Source organism: Scyliorhinus torazame, chromosome 3 (genome assembly GCF_047496885.1).
Source record: "Scyliorhinus torazame isolate Kashiwa2021f chromosome 3, sScyTor2.1, whole genome shotgun sequence".
Taxonomy (NCBI): Eukaryota; Metazoa; Chordata; class Chondrichthyes; order Carcharhiniformes; family Scyliorhinidae; genus Scyliorhinus; species Scyliorhinus torazame.
The window spans coordinates 47,507,552-47,533,120 of record NC_092709.1 but is presented as its reverse complement, the minus strand read 5'-3'; the positions used below and the strand labels follow the sequence as shown (position 1 = coordinate 47,533,120).

General features: G+C 51.1%; 1 protein-coding gene across 1 annotated transcript in view; it reads right to left on the bottom strand.

The window, feature by feature from the left end:
* il2 (interleukin 2) overlaps positions 1 to 25,317 on the bottom strand; it is a 107,844-nt gene extending 82,527 nt beyond the window's left edge. The window contains exon 1 of the mRNA XM_072495632.1: positions 24,831 to 25,317. Within this exon, the coding sequence (XP_072351733.1) occupies positions 24,831 to 24,905 (75 nt within the window). The 5' untranslated portion in view covers positions 24,906 to 25,317. The remainder of the gene's footprint in view (positions 1 to 24,830) is intronic.
* Positions 25,318 to 25,569: the final 252 nt, after the last annotated feature.

Here is a 25,569-nt window from a genome sequence, read left to right as displayed (position 1 = left end):
GTCACAAACGGGGTCTCGGTCTTCCAACGGGAGATGGACCGAATGGTTGATCAACATGGGTTGCGAGCCACGTTCCCGTATCTCGACAATGTAACCATCTGCGGCCACGACCAGCAGGACCATGACGCCAACCTCCAAAAATTCTTCCAGACCGCCAAAGCCTTGAACCTCACGTACAACGAGGACAAGTGCGTTTTTAGCACCAATCGGCTAGCCATTCTGGGCTACGTAGTGCGCAATGGATAATAGGCCCTGACCCCGAACGTATGCGCGCCCTCATGGAATTCCCCCTCCCGCACTGCCCAAAAGCCCTGAAACGCTGCCTGGGGTTCTTTTCATACTACGCCCAGTGGGTCCCCCAGTATGCAGACAAGGCCCGCCCCCTAATACAGACCACGACCTTCCCTCTGTCGCCAGAGGCTTGCCAGGCCTTCAGCCGCATCAAAGCGGATATCGCAAAGGCCACGATGCACGCCATCGACGAGTCCCTCCCCTTCCAGGTCGAGAGCGACGCCTCCGATGTAGCTCTAGCGGCCACCCTTAACCAAGCGGGCAGACCCGTGGCTTTTTGCTCCTGGACCCTCCACGCCTCAGAAATCCGCCACTCCTCAGTGGAAAAGGAAGCCCAAGCCATAGTGGAAGCTGTGCGACATTGGAGGCATTACCTGGCCGGCAGGAGATTCACTCTCCTCACTGACCAACGGTCGGTAGCCTTCATGTTCGATAATGCACTGCGGGGCAAAATCAAAAACGACAAGATCTTAAGGTGGAGGATCGAGCTCTCCACCTTCAACTACGAGGTTTTGTATCGTCCCGGAAAGCCGAACGAGCCATCCGATGCCCTATCCCGCGGCACATGTGCCAACACACAAATTAACCGCCTCCAAACCCTCCACGAGGACCTCTGCCACCCGGGGGTCACTCGGTTTTTCCACTTCATCAAGTCCCGCAACCTCCCATACTCTTTAGAGGAGGTCCGTACAGTCACATGGGACTGCCACATCTGCGCGGAATGCAAACCGCATTTTTTCAGGCCGGATGGTGCGCACCTGATTAAGGCTTCCCGCCCCTTTGAACGCCTTAGTCTCGATTTCAAAGGGCCCCTCCCCTCCACCGACCGCAACACATATTTTCTTAATGTGGTGGACGAATACTCCCGCTTCCCATTCGCCATTCCCTGCTCTGACATGACCGCGGCCACAGTCATTAAAGCCCTGAACACCATCTTCACACTGTTCGGTTGCCCCGCATACGTCCACAGCGACAGGGGGTCCTCTTTCATGAGTGATGAGCTGCGCCAGTTCCTGCTCAGTAAGGGCATAGCCTCAAGCAGGACGACCAGCTACAACCCCCGGGGGAACGGGCAAGTAGAGAGGGAGAACGGCACGGTCTGGAAGACCGTCCTACTGGCCGTACGGTCCAGGGACCTCCCAGTTTCACGGTGGCAGGAGGTCCTCCCGGACGCTCTCCACTCCATCCGGTCGCTATTATGTACGAGCACTAATCAAACGCCTCATGGGTGTCTCCTTGTCTTCCCTAGGTGGTCCTCCTCTGGAACGTCGCTGCCGACCTGGCTGGCAGCCCCAGGACCCATCTTGCTCCGAAAGCATGTGCGGGCACTTAAGGCGGACCCGTTGGTCGAAAGGGTTCACCTCCTCCACGCGAACCCGCAGTACGCTTGCGTGGAGTACCCCGACGGCCGACAGGACACGGTCTCCCTGCGGGATCTGGCGCCCGCCGGCAACACACACACCCCCCCGACACCATTCACCCAACCCCCCCCTTCCTGCCACCGCCGCACCCCGCGACCGCCCCCTTCCCAGGAGGATCGGTTCCCCTCCCCTCAGGCCCGACCAAGAATAAAGCCCAAGCTGAAACCGTAAGGCTCCCGGAGACGACAACACCGGTACAAGCACCACCACCACCACCGGGGCCGAGGCGATCGACACGGACGACCAGACCGCCCGACCGACTCGTGGCGTCGATCTGAATCAAAATATGGACTTTTCACAAGAACATTTTGTTTTCTCCCTATACCCTCTGTAAATAGTTGAAACAGGACAAAATTGTACTATACTGTATTACCATGTGAATGTTTTTTTTCCTCCCAGGACCAGCCCTGTAAACCCTTACCACCATACGAAGCATCAGCCCGCCGGGTTCATTTTTGACAAGGGGTGAATGTGGTAGTATGTATTGGGGGTCATGTGGGACTTGAACCCCTAATGTCATTGGCTGACAGATCCCGGGTCCTGGTTGGCCGTTGACCTCTAGCTCCGCCCTTAAGGCGGAGTATAAGAAGCCGGAGTCCTCCCCCGCAGGCCATTCTACTATTGAGCTGCGGGGGAACAGACACGCTTAATAAAGCCTCATCGACTTCACTCTATTCGTCTCACGGAGTCTTTGTGCGCTACACCCCCCAATCACCCTCTCCTCCCCACACTCACCACCACTGCTAACCACTCGACCCCCAAAATGACCAATGCCCCACTGATCACCACTGACTATTCACCCAAGGACCAGATCTACGGACCATCTGACCACCCCACCAACCACCTGACTCCCCGCACTGACCAATCCACTGCTGACCACCACCTCCCCTGACAATCCGACCCCATCCCCTGACCACCTGCTCTCCCTACTGACAATCCGCCCCCCCCTCAACTGGCCACCCAACCCCCTTAACCAACCACCCCCCTAGGCCACACAACCCCACCACCTGACCCCCACTGACCACCCAATTTCCCCAACCCCCTTAAACCCCCCTGACCACTCAACCCTATCGACCAACTGACATTCCCAAACGACTCAACCCCATACCCCGACCATCTGATCCCACCCCCAACGTCCGAACCCTACCCACTTACTTTTCGCACTTATCTTTTCCCTAGCTTCTCAACTTGGCTGGGCCGTTAAACCAATTGTTTTACTACAGCTAGTGCTGTAAAAAAGGGTGTGTGACTTCTTTATCTCTGACTCAGCTTCCCTCCACACAAGGCATCAGGAACCCTTTGTGCTACACAGTTCTCACCTGGCCTGGGCCAGGCCAGGCAAGAACGGAGCAGCTTCATTTCCAGGTATGTAACTAGAAACAGAATGGCAAATGGACTGTGATCGAAGCTACGGGCCGGTATGTTAAATTGATCCCAGTCTACATTGCACTGACTAATCACTAAGGCTTTGGGTTCTGTTGAGTCAGACCAAATATTAGCCACCATTTTGGAACTAAATTAAATAATAAATTGAATTGCAGGCTGTCAAGTCCTTGATATTTATAAGTTCAGGTAAAATGTCAATTGTAATTGAGTCAACACTGTTTTATCAGCTGATGGCTGAGCTGTAGTTTTTACCTGACAAGAATTAGGTTGTGTTTGGATCTCTGAACAGCGAGATCAAGCACCACATTAAATTCTGACATACAAACATGAGTCTCAATCCGCTTCCTCTATGGTGACAACAGGGTCACACCCATAGTTAACAGCCCACCAACACTTACTATTCAAAGTCGCACACAAATAATGCTTACTCCAAGCTATCTTAAGGGCTACTTGAATTAAATGCCACAATGCCTTCAGGGAAGTTAGAAGTTGACAAATTGACTGTGGAAGAATAATTTGAATGAAATTGGAGAAAGAAAATTTAGCAGTACAGGATAATCTCAACAGAACATAAGGCATCTCCATAATGCATTCACATTGAAAACGTTTTCACCTTACCAGCAAGAGGTACAACCATAAAGACATGCCACCTGCAATATTGCTGCTCTGGATTTTAACAATCTGCCCCTACTGGATATGGCAGGACTGTTAATATTAAAGTTTCTCATCCTGGTCTTGATCCTAAATCTATCACATTTTATTGGACATGGGCAAGTATATGGAATTCCAAGATCGAAAGCCATAATTGATTTTCTTATATAATGAAGTATTTATATTTCCAATATCCCTGGAAAGGCTACAAACAGGATAAGCAAATTTACATGTCACATTTAACAACTTGTATTATGGCCATTGTTTTAAATAACATACAAAGTCATTGTTCCCATGACCTTCTACACAAGTAACAATCCTAGGGAGATTTCTTCAGGAATGAACCCTAACACTCTCATGCATATTAACCGATCAACATTATTCAATTCATCACAGCTCATATTTAATTTGTGAATCTTCTGGTTCCATTTTAATACTAATTTAATACATCAAATTAAACTAAAAAGAGCCATGACTCCACTGCCTTGCCCTCTTCATTCTCCAAAACCAAACTGCTTCTAAACTAATATTTTGTTTTATGTATTTAAATTATAATTGTCACGCTACTTCGGCAATGAAAGGCTGAGTGCCACTTCAGCTCCAATCTACCCATTACTTTATGGTTATGTTATTCTTATCTTCTCTACCCAGAGGCTAAAAGAGTCTGGTCATTCCACCTTGTTAAGGTTACAATACAGGTTTGTTTCATTTTTTTTCCCTCAGGTTGGAAAGCAGTCATCTTTAAAATAATTAACTACCATTATTGCAGTTTACCTTAAATCTCCTGCACCCACGCTTTCATGTTAATTTAACATTATTCATTTTCTCTCCAGCATTATCCGTCAATATGTTCTTGTAGCTGGCAGTACGAACAACATATGGGCACCTTGTTACAGGCTTTTTAATTTCCCAAACAAAACCTTGTAGATAAATTGGGGCAACAGTGCCCTTGCTTGCACTAAATTGACAGCTTGAATGTTACCCTTATTTTTCACTCGCTGTCAGTAGCCAATATATTGGGTGTAGTCTGGCTGCAGCATTACGTAGTTTTAGCAGCACACCCTTTAACTTGCATGCGGCTATTTTGACTATATCGTTCACAATTATATTTGCCTTATTGATTTCTGCTTCCTACTGATCGGACGTGTTTCAGTTAGAGTCCATTATTTTCCAACCTTAGTTAACTCAGCTGGAACAGATAGGGCGTTCAAAGAGGCAGTTAGTATTACAGAATTTGAGTATTGCTGGAAAAAGACATTTTGGCGAAGCTTTTCATCTTGCACTCATCAGGACAATTGGACAAATACTAATGTCTGGGGAAACAACAAATTTGAACTGTGTAAGAAGAGTGCTGACTGGTTGGCAAGTGAACTCTGATTGGTAGAGGCGTTGCCATGGAGGATGCACCAGTTAATGGTGACTGACAATTAACTGCCAAGCATTACTTGAAAAATCTAAACCAGGCGCTTGATTCCGATTGGTCAAAGCATTGCCCTGAGGAATGAACCAGCGAATGGCTATCACTTATTTTGTTTAGCTCAAACAGGCGCAATATGTGTACATGTTTTTTCTGTCTACGAAAATCATGTCCTGTGTATTAATATATGTAACTTACAGTACATGCAAATGCACCACGCTGCGAGCCTGACGTGCGATCGAAAATTATCAGAGTCATTTTTTAGCACACTGAGGATTATTTAGCAAATGTTGTCCAATCGCAGAATCACATCTAATGTTGGACGTTTTGCGTTTTGGTTGGGTTTGATCTGTACCATTCCCATTGCGAACAGTGTAAGGGATTGCTGTTTGAAACAATTCCCCAGACTTCGGGACATACGGCCTACATTGTGTTATAGGCAGAACATCTTTTTAGTTTGATGACAGCATCCTGTTAGTGGCCAATACCATATATGTTGCACCGTGAAATAACTAGCTTCACCTGTTCCTCAAAGTTTTGAGATATCTTGCCTTTCCAGGGTCATCTAAGGTGGACTGGACACTTTGCAGGCCTTAGGCCTGTTCATGAGTTTGCGTGACATACAGTGGAAAATGATCTGATCAGAGTGGCCATTTTACCGCATTATACCGCACCCACGTAACCACTTGCTGGGGAGGCCGTTACATCACGGAAAGCCTTTAGATAGGGGAATCGCACCCATTAATTGTATGGAGATTGGACTTATGTGATGGTTATTGGTTTCTCGCCATGGATTTCACCAAGGGGAGCGACCGATTAGATCGCAAACAGATCGGCACCTGACATGGTTCTCGATTTTGCCTCGCCTGCGATCTAACGATCTAACGGCCTCTCGCTTAAGCACAACGTACCCACTTGCCATTTAATGGCCTCCATTAAATGGCACCCAAAGAGTGTTTCCTTTGCGACAATTGCAAAACTACATCAATATAAGATCGTCACCAAGAAATCAAATAGGAAATTCAGAAGAAACCTTGTTATCCAAATTGGTGAGATTGTGGAACTCTCTAGCAAAGAGGTTTATTGAGATGAATAATAAAAATACATTTAAGGGGAAGCTAGATAAGCATGTAAGGGCAAAATGAATAGAGAGCTATGTAGCTAGGGTGAAATAACAAAGGCTGGGAGGAGGCTCAAGTGAAGCATAAATGTCAGCATGGACTGTTTGGGCCAAATGGCCAGTGCTTGTGCTGTATGTTCTACAGAATATTTATCCCTTAACCCATGTCCCTAAATATCTGGTCATTTCTCTTATTGCTCTTTGTGGGGTCTTGCAGTGTACAAATTGACTGCCACATTTCTCAAAAGTATTTTAAGAAACCCAATTTGTAGACTTTACACCAGGTTGTATGATCTGATTAAATGCTTATTCTCCCATTATTTGAAAGCCAATAGAAAAGGGAACACTTGTTCCTAATTGTTGGAAGTAAAAAAAACAATAGCATCAATAACAACTCAAGACATCGCGAACGCTCTTCAACCGAGGTGGTATATTTTAAGTTTAATTCCTACAACTCACCCATTTACCAAACTTACAGTCACTTCTCCTTTGGTTCAGCATCAACAATCTTTTAAATGCTTTGGCCATTTTTATACAGTAAAGATGCTTTATAAATACAAATGTTGTTAGAGTCTCTGCAAGAGGCGCCTCCCCGACAGTTTAATTTATCTCATAGGTATATCGTACTTTATATCTATCAGGCTGAGAAGGAGACTTCATAGGGAAGATAACCAGATACAGCACCACAATAGCATGAAGCAAATCATTATGGGGGCCGGGAAGAATAACACTAACAAACAGAAAAGATAAGTGCTATTTGTGGGGTATTTCATAACCAGAAGGATAGAGAATTTTTTAGCAGCTGCAACAGGTAGTCCCAAAAAGATCTTTCACCTCCCAGGTGGTAAAGTTAAGAACATAAAGGAGAAGACGGGAAGGCTTTTTTAAAAAGGAGGGTAATTGGCCAGGAGATATGCCTCACGTCCAAACAAAAATATGAAGGAGTTCAATGCAAGCGTTTCGGGCAGGCTTGAGTCTAGACTAAACATTTGATGTATGAATTACAAGCAGAAGTAGACCACCTGGCCCCTTGAGGCTATTCCGCGTTCAATAAGATCATGGCTCATAGAATAACATCATAGAATCCCTCCAGTGAAGGAGGCCATTCGGCCCATTGAGTCTGCACCGGCCCTTGGAAAGAGTACTCTACTCCAACCCACACCTCCACCCTATCCCCGTAACCCCACCTCAACGTTTTGACACTAAGAGGCAATTTATCATGGCCAGTCCACCTAACCTGCACATCTTTGGACTGTGGGAGGCAACCAACAGTGGGCAGCAGAGCAACATTGCTGCCTCACAGCTCCAGAGATCCAGGTTCAATTCAGGCCTCGGGTGACTGTGTGGCATTTCCACTTTCTTCCCGTGTCTGCGTGGGTTTCCTCCGGATGCTCCGGTTTCCTCCCACAGTCCAAAGATGTGCAGGTTAGGTGGATTGGCCATGCTAAATTGCCCTTAGTGTCCAAAAGTTTGGTGGGACTACTGAGTTACGGTGGAGGCATGGGGTTAAGTAGGGTGCTCTTCCCAAGGGTCAGTGCAGACTCGATGGGCCGAATGATCTCCTTCGGCACTGTAAATTCTATCAAACCGGAGCACCTGGAGGAAAACCACTCAGACACAGGGAGAAAGTGCAAATTCCACACAGTCACCTGAGGCCAGAATTGAACCCGAGACCCTGGAGCTGTGAGGCAGCAGTGCTAACCACCGTGCCGCCGGCTGGTCTGATTGTAACGTGAACACCACATTTCTGTCTATCCCGATAATCTTTCACTCCCAGGCTGATCAAGAATATATCTAGCCTTAAAAATATTCAAATATTCTGCTGCCACCACCTTTTCAGGGAGAGTTCCAAAGATGCACAACCCTCCTCATATCTGTCATAAATGGGCGGGATTCTCTCGGTTGCCCGCCGCCGAAATCGGGAACAGCAATCGGGCGGAGAATGGCTCCCGGAGCTGAAATCAGGGCAGGTGACGGTTTAACAGTCGCAACCCCGTTGGAATGTCATTAGCTGGGCCACTAGCGATGCTCCACCCTGGATGGGCCAAGTTCCCGACAGCGCACGCCACGTGTGGTCTCAGCGGTCGGGAGCCTGGTGTGCCGGCTGCAGAGAGAGAGAAAGGGTGTGCAGACAGCGTCCAGCAGTTCCGCAATCGGCCGAGAGGGGGTTTCTGCCAGGACTGGGGGGAGTGGTGGGGGGTGGCCAGGAGGTGGGCTGTGGGGTCAGGGTGGGTGGGTACATGGTCCAGCATGGCCGTGCCATCTTTTCTGGGATGATCCGTGCGTGTGGGAGGGGGGCGTATGCGTGGCTGCATTGTCAGCCCTGGGGACCCGCCGATTTGCCAACCGTTTTCCGCACATTCCATGGGTGTTTCACGAGGCGCCAATGCTAGCCCCTAACCGATAGCAGAATAGGTGAGAATTTCTCACCGATTTTCCTGTTGTGAACCACCACAGATCCTCCGTTGGTGTTGGCACTTAACCTCCGGAATGAGAATCCAGCCCAAGTTAAACAGTGACCCCTAGTTCTAGATTCTCCCACAAGAGGAAATATTTCTTCTACAAAAGGAAGACCTCAAGAATAGTAATCTCTGAAATGCATATGATACCATGTTCTTGGCTATTTATGCAAAAATCTACAGATATTAATGTACGATTAAAGAAAATGGCACAAAGTGGAGTGGTTCAGATTTCTTTGGGGAAAATTCTATGAAAATTAAAAGCTGTACAGAAAGGATTGCGCTCCTCTGAATCCAATTAGCAACAATGATCTTATGGAAAGAATTAATTGGACAATCAGCATCTTGGGGACACAACTGAGTTGTAACTTAACTGAACCAGCCATATTAATACTGACGACAAGTGGTTGGAAGCGTGTACTCCATAGCAAGTAGCTCATTGGTTGAGACCTCAGTGTCCCAACCATTGCAAGTCTCAATTCAGAAACACAACAGAATACCATGACACATCTAGGATATTGCAACCGTGACTGTCAACAACACCCAGCTTGTTTGCATGGGCAATAAAAAGCTCACTGTAAAATCTACGTAAGTTGCACAGTAATGTGAATTGTTGCATTTAAGGGCATGGGTGCAGATACAGCGAATTACACAGCTCTCTGTGTGAGGTAGTCTACGTGGGCACTGGCTTGAAGATTAATTTACACAGTTAAAATTGGGCCCTTTAAAATCTCTGTGGACCAAGTTAAGGAATAAATAGGAGTATACACAAATCTGGGTGTCCTTTACAGACTGGTAGATTGAAAGAAATTGCAGAAGGAATGTGTTAGCAGTTCAGAAATATTTGTAGTGAGAAGAAAAGCAGTAATAATGGCAGACTTGGGCATTGTGTAGGAGGTGGTTTAGGTGGGGAGGGATCTATAGAATACATTCAAGACTATTTTTGACTGAGTACATAACAAGTTCTGCAAGGATCCATGCAATACTGGTTCTGGTTAATGAACTATATGCAGGCAGCAGAAAAACTAGACATGGGCTACCATAACAAATTAATTTAAAACCCAAAAAGAGAAACAAGGAAAAAATCAAAAAGAAAATTGACTAAACCGAGTACAGAAAATTTTAGAAAAATGAAAGAGGACTTTGCCTGGGTAAATTGAAGGTAATGCAGGTAGAGTTTCCTTTATCTGTAACTCCGAAAACCAAACACGTCCAAAAATTACACTTTGTCTGAACCTCGTCAACCTTTAGCACAGGAAGTCTAGTTGTTTGTTTTTTACATTTACCTTGTGCCTTTTCTAATGACCATCTCAAAAAGGAACTTTTATTTATTATTCAGTGATACATCCTACTTTTCAAGCCATTTCATTTACTTTGGGCTATAGCTGACCTAGGCTTAGGCAATTGTAGTGTAAGTTTATATGCGGTATCCAAAAAAACAAATGATCTAAAATCAAAAATGCAATCAGCACCATGGCTTTCGGATAAATGATACTCAACCGGTAATGTGCAATTTATGTACAGATTTTACAGTGAGCTCTTTTTGCCCATTTTCTATGCTCCTTTGCAAACAAGTCACTTTTCAGCTTGTACGCATCTTAATATCTGAGCCATGATATATGGTTTAATTTTTATTCAGTTCATAAGCTCATATAACCTCTGACCTCTTGCACATATTTTTCATTAGCCTGATGTTTGTTCTGAACAAATGATCTTATGGAAAGAATTAATTGGACAATCAGCATCTTGGGGACACAACTGAGTTGCAACTTAACTGAACCAGCCATATTAATACTGACGACAAGTGGTTGGAAGCGTGGACTCCATAGCAAGTAGCTCATTGGTTGAGACCTCAGTGTCCCAACCATTGCAAGTCTCAATTCAGAAACACAACAGAATACCATGACTGTATACCACTTTGTTCTGAAATCACATTTAAATTCTTTAGAACATAGAACAAAGAACATACAGTGCAGAAGGAGGCCATTCGGTCCATCGAGTCTGCACCGACCCACTTAAGCCCTCACTTCCACCCTAACCCCCGTAACCCAATAACTCCTCCTAACCTTTTTTTTTTGGACACTAAGGGCAATTTAGCATGGCCAATCCACCTAACCTGCTCATCTTTGGACTGTGGGAGGAAACCGGAGCACCCGGACGAAACCCATCGCAGACACGGGGAGGACGTGCACAGACAGTGACCCAAGCCGGGAATTGAACCTGGGACCCTGGCGCCGTGAAGCCACAGTACTATCTACTTGTGCTAACGCGCTGCCAAAAATAAAGTATTACTGAAGGTTATTCCTCAAAGTCCATTTTAAAGCAGGAAGCACGGTTTTATCAGGCAGCCAGAGTCACACAGCACAATTTCTCTCCCACTCCAAGTTATCTTTTAAATTCTTTCATGGAGTGTGGACCCATCCTTAATTTCCCTTGAATTGAGTGGCTCGCTAGGCCAAATCAGAGGGTATTTAAGGGTCAACCACATTGCTGTGGATCTGGATTCACACGTAGACCAGGCCAAGTAAGAATGGCAGATTTCCTTCCCTAAAGAACATTAGTGTCATGGTGGGATTTGGGTCCCCAGATGACTGGTCCACTGATAATGCCACCGCACCACCTCCTTCACAATCCCCATTTCAACAATGGAACTGCAAAAAGGAGCACTAACAAATGCCTAATTGCTCTTTTTTCTTTGCTGATTGCGGCAACTATGAAGTTATTAAGAACCTATTCTGGAGAAAGGAATGACTGCGTGGTCATGGAACCTACTCCATCAAAACCCATAGTCTACATTTATGTGAACGTAAGAGGGAGAGCTGGAAGGTTTTGTTAAGCAGCGACCATACTGCCATTGTGCACCTTATAAAGATTGCAAATAAATCAGTGTCAATAAGGGCAACATGAATTTTCTTTTAAAATTAATTCACAGGGTGTGAGTGTTGCAGGTAAGGCTAACATTTATTACTCATCCTAATTGTTTTTGAGAAGGTGGCGAACCATCTTTCTGGATATAACGAAGTAGTTTGCTCGGCCATTTCAGAGGGCAATTAAGAGTCAACCATATTTCTGTGGGTTTGGAAGCACACAGATGCCAGACTGGGTAAGAGTGGCAGATTTCCTTTCCTAATTCACATTATTGAACCAGATGGGTTTTTACAACTATCTTGTGGTTTCATGGTCACTATTAGTGTGCTGGTATTTTACTCCAGGTTTTCTTTTATTATATTAAAATTTCCCAGCTGCCATGGTGGGAATTGAACTTATGTCCTTGCACTATTAGTGCAGGCCTCTGGATTACTACTGCAGTAACATAGCCATTGTGCTATTTCACCCTGATACTCGAATCCATGTTGTACTTTTCCATCTTGGATTCGAGCAGCCATCCACCATTGCCTGCAGTATTTCTGCTCCTAAAAGGAACACCAAGTTTCATCTCCAGTTTTGAAACTTGCTCCCTTTGACACAATCATTTTTGATTTTAAAAGATGTGCAGCATATGTTTCTACAGCGGCAGAACTGGCTGTCATTGGTGCGGTGGTGGGGGGGATTGCTGAGGATAATTGCAGCATTGGGGGAGAGGTCCACTTCCTCACATTGAAGAATCAACATTTTAATAATTTTCATCAAAATGAGCTTTAAAGTTTTGGCATGCTAGCACTTTAGTTTATTCCCCCTCCCCGCCCCAACATGCTGATTTAGAGACTTTCTGTAAACACATCAGAATAAGTTCACTCAACCATTTCCATTCAGTCCTAAAGAATTTGTGCTGAGGGAAACTCCATACTGTAACTTTTCCTGTCTATTAATTTGGTGGAATTTCCAGGACTAGAAAATCTATTCAGCAACTTTCGCTTTGCATTACTCAAGAGAAAATTCCAAAAACATGTGTAGCATTATTCAACTAAAGGGCCTTAAATATGGAAAGGTGTTCTACAATACTTAGCACTTGGATTTCATGTCCTGTCAAACTGTGTTTGCTGAATGCAAAGTGTTGAATTACTGTGCCCCCATTGCTGTGGGGATGGGTGAGCTGGAGATGCAGGTTACGGTGAGTACATCAATGCAAATAATGCTTGTGTTTTTACAGAGAATGTCAATTCAGGAGGTTGAGTAAGCTTTTAAAGGAAGATGATCCCGAGAGAAGGGGAAATTGGAAGATTATGGAGATATTAAGGCAGTCTTCCATGCATTAATATCACTATAATTCTCACTTTCTCCCCTCCCAACAGGATCGTCTTCCTTAAGATGCTTACTCAACCTCCTGTATTGATATTCTAAGTAATTGCATTGATGTGCTCACCATAACCTGCATCGCCCCCGCCATAACCTGCATCGCCCCCGCCATAACCTGCATCGCCCACCCCATAACCTGCATCGCCCACCCCATAACCTGCATCGCCCCCGCCATAACCTGCATCGCCCACCCCATAACCTGCATCGCCCACCCCATAACCTGCATCGCCCACCCCATAACCTGCATCGGCCACCCCATAACCTGCATCGCCCACCCCATAACCTGCATCGCCCACCCCATAACCTGCATCGCCCCCGCCATCACCTGCATCGCCCACCCCATAACCTGCATCGCCCACCCCATAACCTGCATCGCCCCCGCCATAACCTGCATCGCCCCCGCCATAACCTGCATCGCCCCCGCCATAACCTGCATCGCCCACCCCATAACCTGCATCGCCCACCCCATAACCTGCATCGCACACCCCATAACCTGCATCGCCCCCGCCATAACCTGCATCGCCCACCCCATAACCTGCATCGCCCACCCCATAACCTGCATCGCCCACCCCATAACCTGCATCGGCCACCCCATAACCTGCATCGCCCACCCCATAACCTGCATCGCCCACCCCATAACCTGCATCGCCCCCGCCATCACCTGCATCGCCCACCCCATAACCTGCATCGCCCACCCCATAACCTGCATCGCCCCCGCCATAACCTGCATCGCCCCCGCCATAACCTGCATCGCCCCCGCCATAACCTGCATCGCCCACCCCATAACCTGCATCGCCCACCCCATAACCTGCATCGCCCCCGCCATAACCTGCATCGCCCCCGCCATAACCTGCATCGCCCCTGCCATAACCTGCATCGCCCACCCCATAACCTGCATCGCCCACCCCATAACCTGCATCGCCCACCCCATAACCTGCATCGCCCCCGCCATAACCTGCATCGCCCCCGCCATAACCTGCATCGCCCATCCCATAACCTGCATCGCCCCCGCCATAACCTGCATCGCCCCCGCCATAACCTGCATCGCCCACCCCATAACCTGCATCGCCCCCGCCATAACCTGCATCGCCCACCCCATAACCTGCATCGCCCCCGCCATAACCTGCATCGCCCACCCCATAACCTGCATCGCCCCCGCCATAACCTGCATCGCCCACACCATAACCTGCATCGCCCACCCCATAACCTGCATCGCCCCCCCCCATAACCTGCATTGCCCCCCCCCATAACCTGCATCGCCCACCCCATAACCTGCATCGCCCACCCCATAACCTGAATCGCCCCCGCCATAACCTGCATCGCCCACCCCATAACCTGCATCGCCCCCGCCATAACCTGCATCGCCCACCCCATAACCTGCATCGCCCACCCCATAACCTGCATCGCCCACCCCATAACCTGCATCGCCCCCGCCATAACCTGCATCGCCCACCCCATAACCTGCATCGCCCACCCCATAACCTGCATCGCCCACCCCATAACCTGCATCGCCCCCGCCATAACCTGCATCGCCCCCGCCATAACCTGCATCGCCCCCGCCATAACCTGCATCGCCCACCCCATAACCTGCATCGCCCACCCCATAACCTGCATCGCCCACCCCATAACCTGCAACGCCCACCCCATAACCTGCATCGCCCACCCCATAACCTGCATCGCCCATCCCATAACCTGCATCGCCCCCGCCATAACCTGCATCGCCCCCGCCATAACCTGCATCGCCCACCCCATAACCTGCATCGCCCCCGCCATAACCTGCATCGCCCACCCCATAACCTGCATCGCCCCCGCCATAACCTGCATCGCCCACCCCATAACCTGCATCGCCCCCGCCATAACCTGCATCGCCCACCCCATAACCTGCATCGCCCACCCCATAACCTGCATCGCCCCCCCCCATAACCTGCATCGCCCACCCCATAACCTGCATCGCCCCCGCCATAACCTGCATCGCCCCCGCCATAACCTGCATCGCCCACCCCATAACCTGCATCGCCCCCGCCATAACCTGCATCGCCCACCCCATAACCTGCGTCGCCCACCCCATAACCTGCATCGCCCACCCCATAACCTGCATCGCCCCCGCCATAACCTGCATCGCCCACCCCATAACCTGCATCGCCCACCCCATAACCTGCATCGCCCACCCCATAACCTGCATCGCCCCCGCCATAACCTGCATCGCCCCCGCCATAACCTGCATCGCCCCCGCCATAACCTGCATCGCCCACCCCATAACCTGCATCGCCCACCCCATAACCTGCATCGCCCACCCCATAACCTGCATCGCCCACCCAATAACCTGCATCGCCCACCCCATAACCTGCATCGCCCACCCCATAACCTGCATCGCCCACCCCATAACCTGCATCACCCCCGCCATAACCTGCATCGCCCACCCCATAACCTGCATCGCCCACCCCATAACCTGCATCGCCCCCGCCATAACCTGCATCGCCCACCCCATAACCTGCATCGCCCACCCCATAACCTGCATCGCCACCCCATAACCTGCATCGCCCACCCCATAACCTGCATCGCCCCCGCCATAACCTGCATCGCCCACCCCATAACCTGCATCGCCCACCCCATAACCTGCATCGCCCCCGCCATAACCTGCATCGCCCCCGCCATAACCTGCATCGCCCACCCCATAACCTGCATCGCCCACCCCATAACCTGCATCGCCCCCGCCATAACCTGCATCGCCCCCGCCATAACCTGCATCGCCCACCCCATAACCTGCATCGTCCACCCCATAACCTGCATCGCCCCCCCCATAACCTGCATCGCCCACCCCATAACCTGCAACGCCCACCCCATAACCTGCATCGCCCACCCCATAACCTGCATCGCCCACCCAATAACCTGCATCGCCCACCCCATAACCTGCATCGCCCACCCCATAACCTGCATCGCCCACCCCATAACCTGCATCGCCCCTGCCATAACCTGCATCGCACCCGCCATAACCTGCATCGCCCACCCCATAACCTGCATCGCCCCCGCCATAACCTGCATCGCCCACCCCATAACCTGCATCGCCCCCCCATAACCTGCATCGCCCACCCCATAACCTGCATCGCCCACCCCATAACCTGCATCGCCCACCCCATAACCTGCATCGCCCACCCAATAACCTGCATCGCCCACCCCATAACCTGCATCGCCCACCCCATAACCTGCATCGCCCACCCCATAACCTGCATCGCCCCCGCCATAACCTGCATCGCCCACCCCATAACCTGCATCGCCCCCGCCATAACCTGCATCGCCCACCCCATAACCTGCATCGCCCACCCCATAACCTGCATCGCCCACCCCATAACCTGCATCGCCCCCGCCATAACCTGCATCGCCCACCCCATAACCTGCATCGCCCACCCCATAACCTGCATCGCCCACCCCATAACCTGCATCGCCCCTGCCATAACCTGCATCGCACCCGCCATAACCTGCATCGCCCACCCCATAACCTGCATCGCCCCCGCCATAACCTGCATCGCCCACCCCATAACCTGCATCGCCCCCCCATAACCTGCATCGCCCACCCCATAACCTGCATCGCCCACCCCATAACCTGCATCGCCCACCCCATAACCTGCATCGCCCACCCAATAACCTGCATCGCCCACCCCATAACCTGCATCGCCCACCCCATAACCTGCATCGCCCACCCCATAACCTGCATCGCCCCCGCCATAACCTGCATCGCCCACCCCATAACCTGCATCGCCCCCGCCATAACCTGCATCGCCCACCCCATAACCTGCATCGCCCACCCCATAACCTGCATCGCCCACCCCATAACCTGCATCGCCCCCGCCATAACCTGCATCGCCCACCCCATAACCTGCATCGCCCACCCCATAACCTGCATCGCCCACCCCATAACCTGCATCGCCCCCGCCATAACCTGCATCGCCCCCGCCATAACCTGCATCGCCCACCCCATAACCTGCATCGCCCACTCCATAACCTGCATCGCCCCCGCCATAACCTGCATCGCCCCCGCCATAACCTGCATCGCCCCCGCCATAACCTGCATCGCCCCCGCCATAACCTGCATCGCCCACCCCATAACCTGCATCGCCCACCCCATAACCTGCATCGCCCACCCAATAACCTGCATCGCCCATTAATAACCTGAATCGCCCACCCCATAACCTGCATCGCCCCCGCCATAACCTGCATCGCCCCCGCCATAACCTGCATCGCCCACCCCATAACCTGCATCGCCCACCCAATAACCTGCATCGCCCATTAATAACCTGCATCGCCCACCCCATAACCTGCATCGCCCCCGCCATAACCTGCATCGCCCCCGCCATAACCTGCATCGCCCACCCCATAACCTGCATCGCACCCCCCATAACCTGCATCGCCCACCCCATAACCTGCATCGCCCACCCCATAACCTGCATCGCCCACTCCATAACCTGCATCGCCCACCCCATAACCTGCATCGCCCACCCATAACCTGCATCGCCCACCCCATAACCTGCATCGCCCACCCCATAACCTGCATCGCCCACCCCATAACTTGCATCGCCCCCGCCATAACCTGCATCGCCCACCCCATAACATGCATCGCCCCCGCCATAACCTGCATCGCCCACCTCATAACCTGCATCGGACCCGCCATAACCTGCATCGCCCCCGCCATAACCTGCATCGCCCACCCCATAACCTGAATCGCCCACCCCATAACCTGCATCGCCCACCCCATAACCTGCATCGCCCACCCCATAACCTGCATCGCCCACCCCATAACCTGCATCGCCCACCCCATAACCTGCATCGCCCACCCCATAACCTGCATCGCCCACCCCATAACCTGCATCGCCCACGCCATAACCTGCATCGCCCCCGCCATAACCTGCATCGCCCACCCCATAAGCTGCATCGCCCCCGCCATAACCTGCATCGCCCACCCCATAACCTGCATCACCCACCCCATAACCTGCATCGCCCACCCCATAACCTGCATCGCCCACGCCATAACCTGCATCGCCCCCGCCATAACCTGCATCGCCCACCCCATAACCTGCATCGCCCCCGCCATAACCTGCATCGCCCACCCCATAACCTGCATCGCCCACCCCATAACCTGCATCGCCCACCCCATAACCTGCATCGCCCACCCCATAACAAGGACAGTAGTTGAATTGATCGCTTCCCACCAACCACTCATCTAATGTAGTAGCAACAAACACTAATTAACAAGCCATGAAATCCATGAACTAAATATTGCACAGTGTTTTTCCATATTAAAGGCATTTTAGTTGAATTTACGTTATAATTTGGAATTTCCTCTGAAGGAACACAAAGTGAAAATGAACAAATATGTTTTCCTTTGCCCCTTCACTATTACCAAATTTTAAAAAAAGTTACAGCAAGGTGTTCCCCCTCCTCCGCCCCCAAAACAGGAATGAACAGAAACGGTCAACTGATTGAAGTAAGGTTAGAATATGTATTTTGATGTGTTCACTGAAAGCATGTATTTGGGAGTGGGTAGGCTGAAATGCCAAAACCTGAAAATTCACATTATAAAAAATTAAAATGCTGGTTCTGCCAATCCATGTGCACAGAGAATGATGGAGCCATCTCCCCAGCCCCTCCTTATGGCAGTCAGCTGTACCGTGAGGCAGGGGTACACTGCACGCTTCTCGACCTTGTGGCTAAGTTCAGCTCAAGCCCAAGATTGTGTGTAGTGTCTTTTCTCGTCAGCTTGTATCCAGGTGTCTCTCTTGTGGGGACTGTGAATTGAATTTGATTGGAATTTGAATTTGTTTTTTTTTGAGCAAGCGAGGAGATGGGTTAAGGGCTTGCCTAACCTGAGAAAGGAGTAAAAATTTTAAAAGAAATAAGACGTACACGGGCACATACCTTCCCAGATCAAGTGGGTGTGGTAAACCACTGTTGCTCCTGTATTAGGTGATGTAAGGTAGGACCTGTACTACAGGTTCGCCGGTAGTCCCTGCCTGCTGGCTCCGCCCAGTAGGCAGAGTATAAATATGCGTGTCCTCCATTCAGCAGCCATTTCGCCAGCTGCTGTGGGAGGCCACACATCTTAGAGCAATAAAGCCTCAGTTGTATCCAACTCTAGTCTTTGTTCAATTGATCGTGCCTCAATTTATTGCTCTAAGATTTTCTAAAAGATGGACGTCCGAATCAAACCAGATCGCCTGCAGCTGGATCCGCAATCAAGCGACGCCAAAAAGGACTTTAATCACTGGCTAGCTTGCTTCAAGGCAGACATCAACTCAGCGACCACTCAGAAGATACAGATCCTGTACTCAAGGTTGAGCTCCAACGTGTTTCCGCTGATCCAGGACGCCCCAAACTACGCCGATGCCATGGCGCTTCTCAAAGAAAACTATGCACAGAAAATAAACACGCTCTTTGCCAGGCATGTACTCGCCACTCGCTCTCAACTCCCTGGTGAGTCCATAGAGGACTACTGGCGGGCCCTAATCCCACTCATCCGGGACTGTGACCGTCAGGCCATTATGGCCACCGAACATTCCAACCTTCTTATGCGGGACGTGTTCGTAACGGGGATTGGGTCGGACCTCATACGCCAAAGACTGTTAGAAGGGGCCACGCTCGCCTTAGCTGAAAAAAAGAAGCTAGCACTCTCCATTACGGTTGCCTCACGTAATATTCCGGCCTACCCCACCAGCCGCACGGCCTATCCCTCCTACCCCTCGTGGGCCCCACAGACGACCGCCCCAGCGGGGGCCTTACCCAGCCAGTATGCCTGCGCCACACGCCAGCCCGCATACCCCAGGAGTTCCCGATGATACTTCTGCGGCCAGCAGAAGCACCCTCGTCAACGCTGCCCGGCCCGCGCTGCCCTTTGCAAGGCTTGCGGCAAAAACGGGCACTTCGCCGCGGTGTGCCAGGCCCGCGCAGTCGCCGCTATCGCCCCCATCCAGCTAGCCTACACACAATGGCCGCCGTCATCTTCACCTCCCCGGACCATGCGCGGCCAGTGGGCGCCGCCATCTTCACCTCACGGGGCCACACGCGGCCAGTGGGTGCCGCCATCTTCACCTCCCAGGGCCACGCGTGGCCAGTGGGCACAGCCATCTTCTCTCCCTCAGTCCACGTGCGGCCCATGGGCGCCACCATTTTGTCCCCCGCAGGATCTTCAGGCGCCTGCATCTTGTCTCCCCCACGGAACATGGACACCAACAGCACTCCAGGACCTGGGCCCCCCAGGCTCCCCATCATCTGACGTCAGCAACAACCGACCACGACTCGCCTCAGTGACGATCGACCAGTCTCGTCCGCACAACCTGGCCACCGCATTGACCAGTGTGAAAATCAACGGCCACGTGACCTCTTGCCTGCTGGAGTCCGGGAGCACCGAAAGCTTCAGATACCCGGATACGGTAAGGCGCTGTTCCCTCGTGGTACACCCCGCCAACCAAATAATTTCCCTGGCCTCCGGATCCCATTCCGTCACAATCCGGGGGTTCTGCACAGTCACACTCACGGTCCAGGCCATAGAATTCAGCGGCTTCCGCCTCTACGTCCTCCCTAACCTCTGTGCTGCCCTACTAGTCGACCTAGACTTCCAGTGTAACCTCCAGAGCCTAACCCTCAAATTCGGCGGGCTCCTACCACCCCTCACTATGTGCGGCCTCGCGACCCTAAAGGTCGATCCGCCTTCCCTCTTCGCCAATCTTACTCTGGATTGCAAACCCGTCGTCACCAGGAGCAGACGGTACAGCACCCAGGACAGGACCTTCATCAGGTCCGAGGTCCAGCGGCTGCTTCGGGAGGGTATTATCGAGGCCAGCAACAGCCCCTGGAGAGTCCATGTGGCAGTCGTTAAAACTGGGGAGAAACACAGAATCGTCGTGGACTACAGCCAGACCATCAATCGGTACACGCAACTCGACGCGTACCCCCTCGCACGCATATCTGATATGGTCAATCAGATTGCACAGTACCGGGTCTTCTCAATGGTAGACCTCAAATCCGCCTACCACCAGCTCGCCATTCATAAATCAGACCGTCCATTCACCGCTTCCGAGGTGGACGGTCGTCTCAATCACTTCCTCAGGGTTCCCTTCAGCATCACTAACGGGGTCTCGGTCTTCCAAAGGGAAATGGACCGAATGGTCGACCTGTATGGTTTGCGGGCCACCATCCCGTACCTAGACAACGTCACCATCTGCGGTCATGACCAGCAGGACACGATGCCAACCTTGCCAAATTTCTCCACACTGCCACTCTCCTCAACCTCACCTACAGCAAGGAGAAGTGCGTGTTTAGCATGACCCGCTTAGCCATACTCGGCTATGTGGTCCAGAACGGAGTTCTGGGGCCCGAGCTCGACCGCATGCTCCCCCTCATGGTGCTTTCCATCCCCCACTGCCCCAAGGCCCTCAAACGCTGCCTGGGGTTCTTCTCATACTATGCCCAGTGGGTCCCAAACTATGCGGACAAGGCCCGTCCACTCATTCAGTCCACCCATTTTCCCCTGACGGCCGAGGCACAGCAGGCCTTCGCCCGTATCAGTCCGATATCGCCAAGGCCGGGATGCACGCAGTAGACGAGACACTGCCCTTTGAAGTAGAGAGCGACGCATCGGACGTCGCCCTAGCCGGCACCCTCAATCAGGCAGGCAGACCCGTGGCATTCTTTTCCCGCACCCTTCATGCCTCAGAAATTCGGCACTCATCCGTCGAAAAAGAAGCCCAGGCTATCATTGAAGCTGTGCGGCATTCGAGGCATTACCTGGCCAGCAGGAGATTCACTCTTCTCACTGACCAACGGTCGGAATCCTTCATGTTCAATAACACACAGCGGGGCAAGATCAAAAACAATAAAATCTTGCGGTGGAGAATCGAGCTCTCCACCTATAATTACGAAATTTTGTATCGCCCCAGCAAACTCAACGCGCCTCCAGACGCCCTATCCCGAGGTACATGTGCCAGCGCACAAGTAGACCGACTCCGGACTCTGCACGACAACCTTTGTTACCCGGGAGTCAACACGGTTGTACCATTTCATAAAGGCCCGCAACCTGCCCTACTCCGTCGAGGAAGTACGGACAATCACCAGGAACTGCCAGGTCTGTGTGGAGTGCAAGCCACACTTCTACCAGCCGGATCGTGGGCGCCTGGTGAAGGCCTCCCGCCCCTTTGAATGTCTCAGCGTGGATTTCAAAGGGCCCCTCCCCTCCACCGACCGAAACACGTATATTCTCAGTGTGGTCGATGAGTACTCCAGGTTCCCCTTCGCCATCTCATGCCCCGACATGACGTCTGGCACCGTCATCAAAGCCCTAAACACTATCTTTGCTCTGTTCGGTTTCCCCGCCTATATCTACAGTGACAGGGGATCCTCATTCATGAGCGATGAGCTGCGTCAGTTGCTGCTCAAAAGGGGTATTGCCCCCAGCAGGACGACCAGCTATAACAACCGGGGAAACGGGCAGGTAGAGAGGGAGAATGGGACGGTATAGAGGGCCGTCCAACAGCCCTACAGTCCAGGAACCTCCCAGCCTCTCACTGGCAGGAGGTCCTCCCTGATGCACTCCACTCCATTCGGTCACTGCTGTGCACCGCTACTAACAACACACCCCATGAACGTCTTTTTGCCTTCCCCAGGAAGTCCACATCCGGGGTGTCGCTCCCGACTTGTCTCGCAGCTCCAGGAACAGTCCTGCTCCGTAGGCACGCCCGCCTTCACAAGGCGGACCCATTGGTGGAAAGGGTGCAATTGCTCCATGCCAACCCGCAGTATGGCTACGTGACGTACCCCGACGGCCGCCAGGATACTGTCTCCCTCAGGGACCGGGCACCAGCAGGTTCCACACACACACACCTCTCCAGCCCAACTCCAACCTCCCCTCCCCCGGCGCTCCCAGCATTAACCATACCAGGACCATCCGGCCTTCCCCTGCCCATGCCTGAGGATGAAGAGGATTTTGGCACGCTCCCAGAGTCACCAAACATCAGGCCAGCATCAACATCGCCGCCACCGCTACGTCGCTCCCAGTGGAACATCAAGGCACCAGACCAGTTAAATTTCTAACTGGCACCGGACTTCAAAAGACATTTTGTTTTGATCAACTACTGTAAATATAAATTCATTGCTGTATATAGTTCTCCACCACCCCCGCCAGACTCAATTTTAACAGGGGGTGAATGTGGTAAACCACTGTTGCACCTGTATTAGGTGATGTAAGGTGGGACCTGTACTATAGGTTCGCCAGTAGTCCCTGCCTGCTGGCTCCGCCTATGAGGCGGAGTATAAATATGCGTGTCCTCCATTCAGCAGCCATTTCGCCAGCTGCTGTGGGAGGCCACACATCTTAGAGCAATAAAGCGTCAGTTGTATCCAACTCTAGTCTTTGTTCAATTGACCGTGCCTCAGTGATGACTGTCAAAGGGGGCGTGAGTTTGGCTGTCCGACCTCTCAGAATCTCTCCAAATGGAGAAAATCAAATTTGCCATCCGAGGGTCAGACGACGGCTTCCACAGAATGTGGGAGCCATTCACCCAATTGTTCCGAGACCTGTTTGTGACCAACAAACAAGCAGAATAGCCAGGTAGCCAAGAAACAGGGGAGAGTAGCCAAAGCATGAGAGGGAGAGATAGATGGGAAGGGGGGGAGAGCTAAATCTAAGAGGAAGGAAAGGCGAGCCACGGGGGGGGGTGGGGGGGGGGGGTGGAGCAGGAGCAGGGAGAGGGGGGGTAGAGGGAAGAGACAGGGAACAATAGAGGAGAGCCAGGGAGGGGGGAGGCAGGGAAACGTTAACAAACTTAACGTTCACAGGAACAGAGAAAACGGGAGGGCCGCGGAAGTGCGCAGAAGCGGAACGAGACGACAACGGCAGCGAACTCAGTCTGGGACGACAACACCACGAACAGATGCCTACTTATGTGTGCAAATAATTTTGCCAAGTCTACAGAGCTGCTGCTTTGAGCGGGGGCATAATACCGTCCGATGGCTTCTCAGGGAAAAAAATTAAAACGTCAGCAGCAACGACCCATAGGGGAGTGGGGGTGAGTGCTCCGTTTGGGAGGGTGTGAGAAGACTGAGGCGCGTGGGGTCACGTCTAGTCAATTGCTATTGTATATTCTCTTTTTGCACTATGTTAATGTTCACTCTATTTTGCTCTGTTAGGATTATTACTATTTATTATGAAAAACTTTGCAAAACTTTAATTTAAAAATATTTTTAAATTAATCTACTTTTGAGTTTCAAAAGTAGACTCTTTAGTCGAGCCTGCATTCGGTCCTGAAACCCTCGCACCGGTGAGGACATTAATGTGAAAATAACACTGTCATAGAGTCACCCAGACTCGAAAGGTTGGCTCTGTTCTCTCCACAGATGCTGAGAGATTTCCCAGCATTTTCCGTGCTTGTTTAAAAATACCACAGGCCATTTGCTAATAAGGAGTCGGTAAACACGCGGCGTTTAAAGGTGATTGACTGGACTGAAGCCAGTTTACTTTATAATAATCTTTAAGGTCTGCGCAAAAATAATGTGCACAGTTTAACCTGTTTGACTGGCCGGCGCCTTTCCGCCAAGCACAGCTGAGGAGAGAGAGAATGGGAGAGGCGAGAGCCTCGTCCCTCACTCAGCTCAGTGGCGGCTCCTGACAAGGGTTTCCAAGAAAAAGGCCAGAGTTTCGGAGCGCCTGCTTGCTGGAAAGGGGGTGCGGGGAAAGAGGAACAATAATCTGGACCATAATATAAGTCAACACAATCATGCCGCCTTGTAGTCTGAGATAGTTTTTTAAAGTATCAAATGGAGAATGGGATGCAATATATATATATATTTTAAAATACCCCAATTACCTGTGTGAATAGAGCGGGCTGCATAAGCGACAGTCTGGTGAAAGTTAGCGCAAAGATGCAGAATAGAGGGTTCATCCGCCCGCTTTCCTCTCTCTTCACGCCAGTGGGTGTTGGAGTCGCGGGCTGGTGTCCATGGTGCCGGTAATGTGCTTGCAAATCCCGCTAATCTCCACACACTTCTCTCTCTCTCTCTCTGTCTGCGGATCTTCCGCATCGACTGAGGGAACACACACACCAAATGGGCAACTCTTTACAAAGTTGACAGCGGGCGAGGTGAGACGGCAGCGAAGCAAATCCCTGATGGAGCCGAACTCACTGGGAGTGTGGGCGGGGGAGTACCCTCTTGCCTGCTCTGTTGACAGCTTGTCACCCTCCCCCCCCCCTCCCTGTGAAAGTGAAAGTTCAAACCCCCCGGGCCACACTGGTGGAAAGAGAAAGTTCAAACCGTCTGTGACAAAAAGTCGAGGCGGCCCCGTAAAATGTCGCGTGTTTCGCGCCCACCAATTCCCGAACATCGCCAGAGAGCGGGAGTTCCGATGAAAGGTCAGCGACCTTGAGACATAACCCTGTCCGGCTCTCTCTCACTATCTCCACCGATGCTGCCGGCGTTTCAAGTATTTTATTGTTTATTATTTCTGATATGATGTGGAGATGCCGGCTTTGGACTGGGTTGGGCACAGTAAGAAGTCTAACAACACCAGGTTAAAGTCCAACGGGTTTGTTTCGAATCGTTACCTGT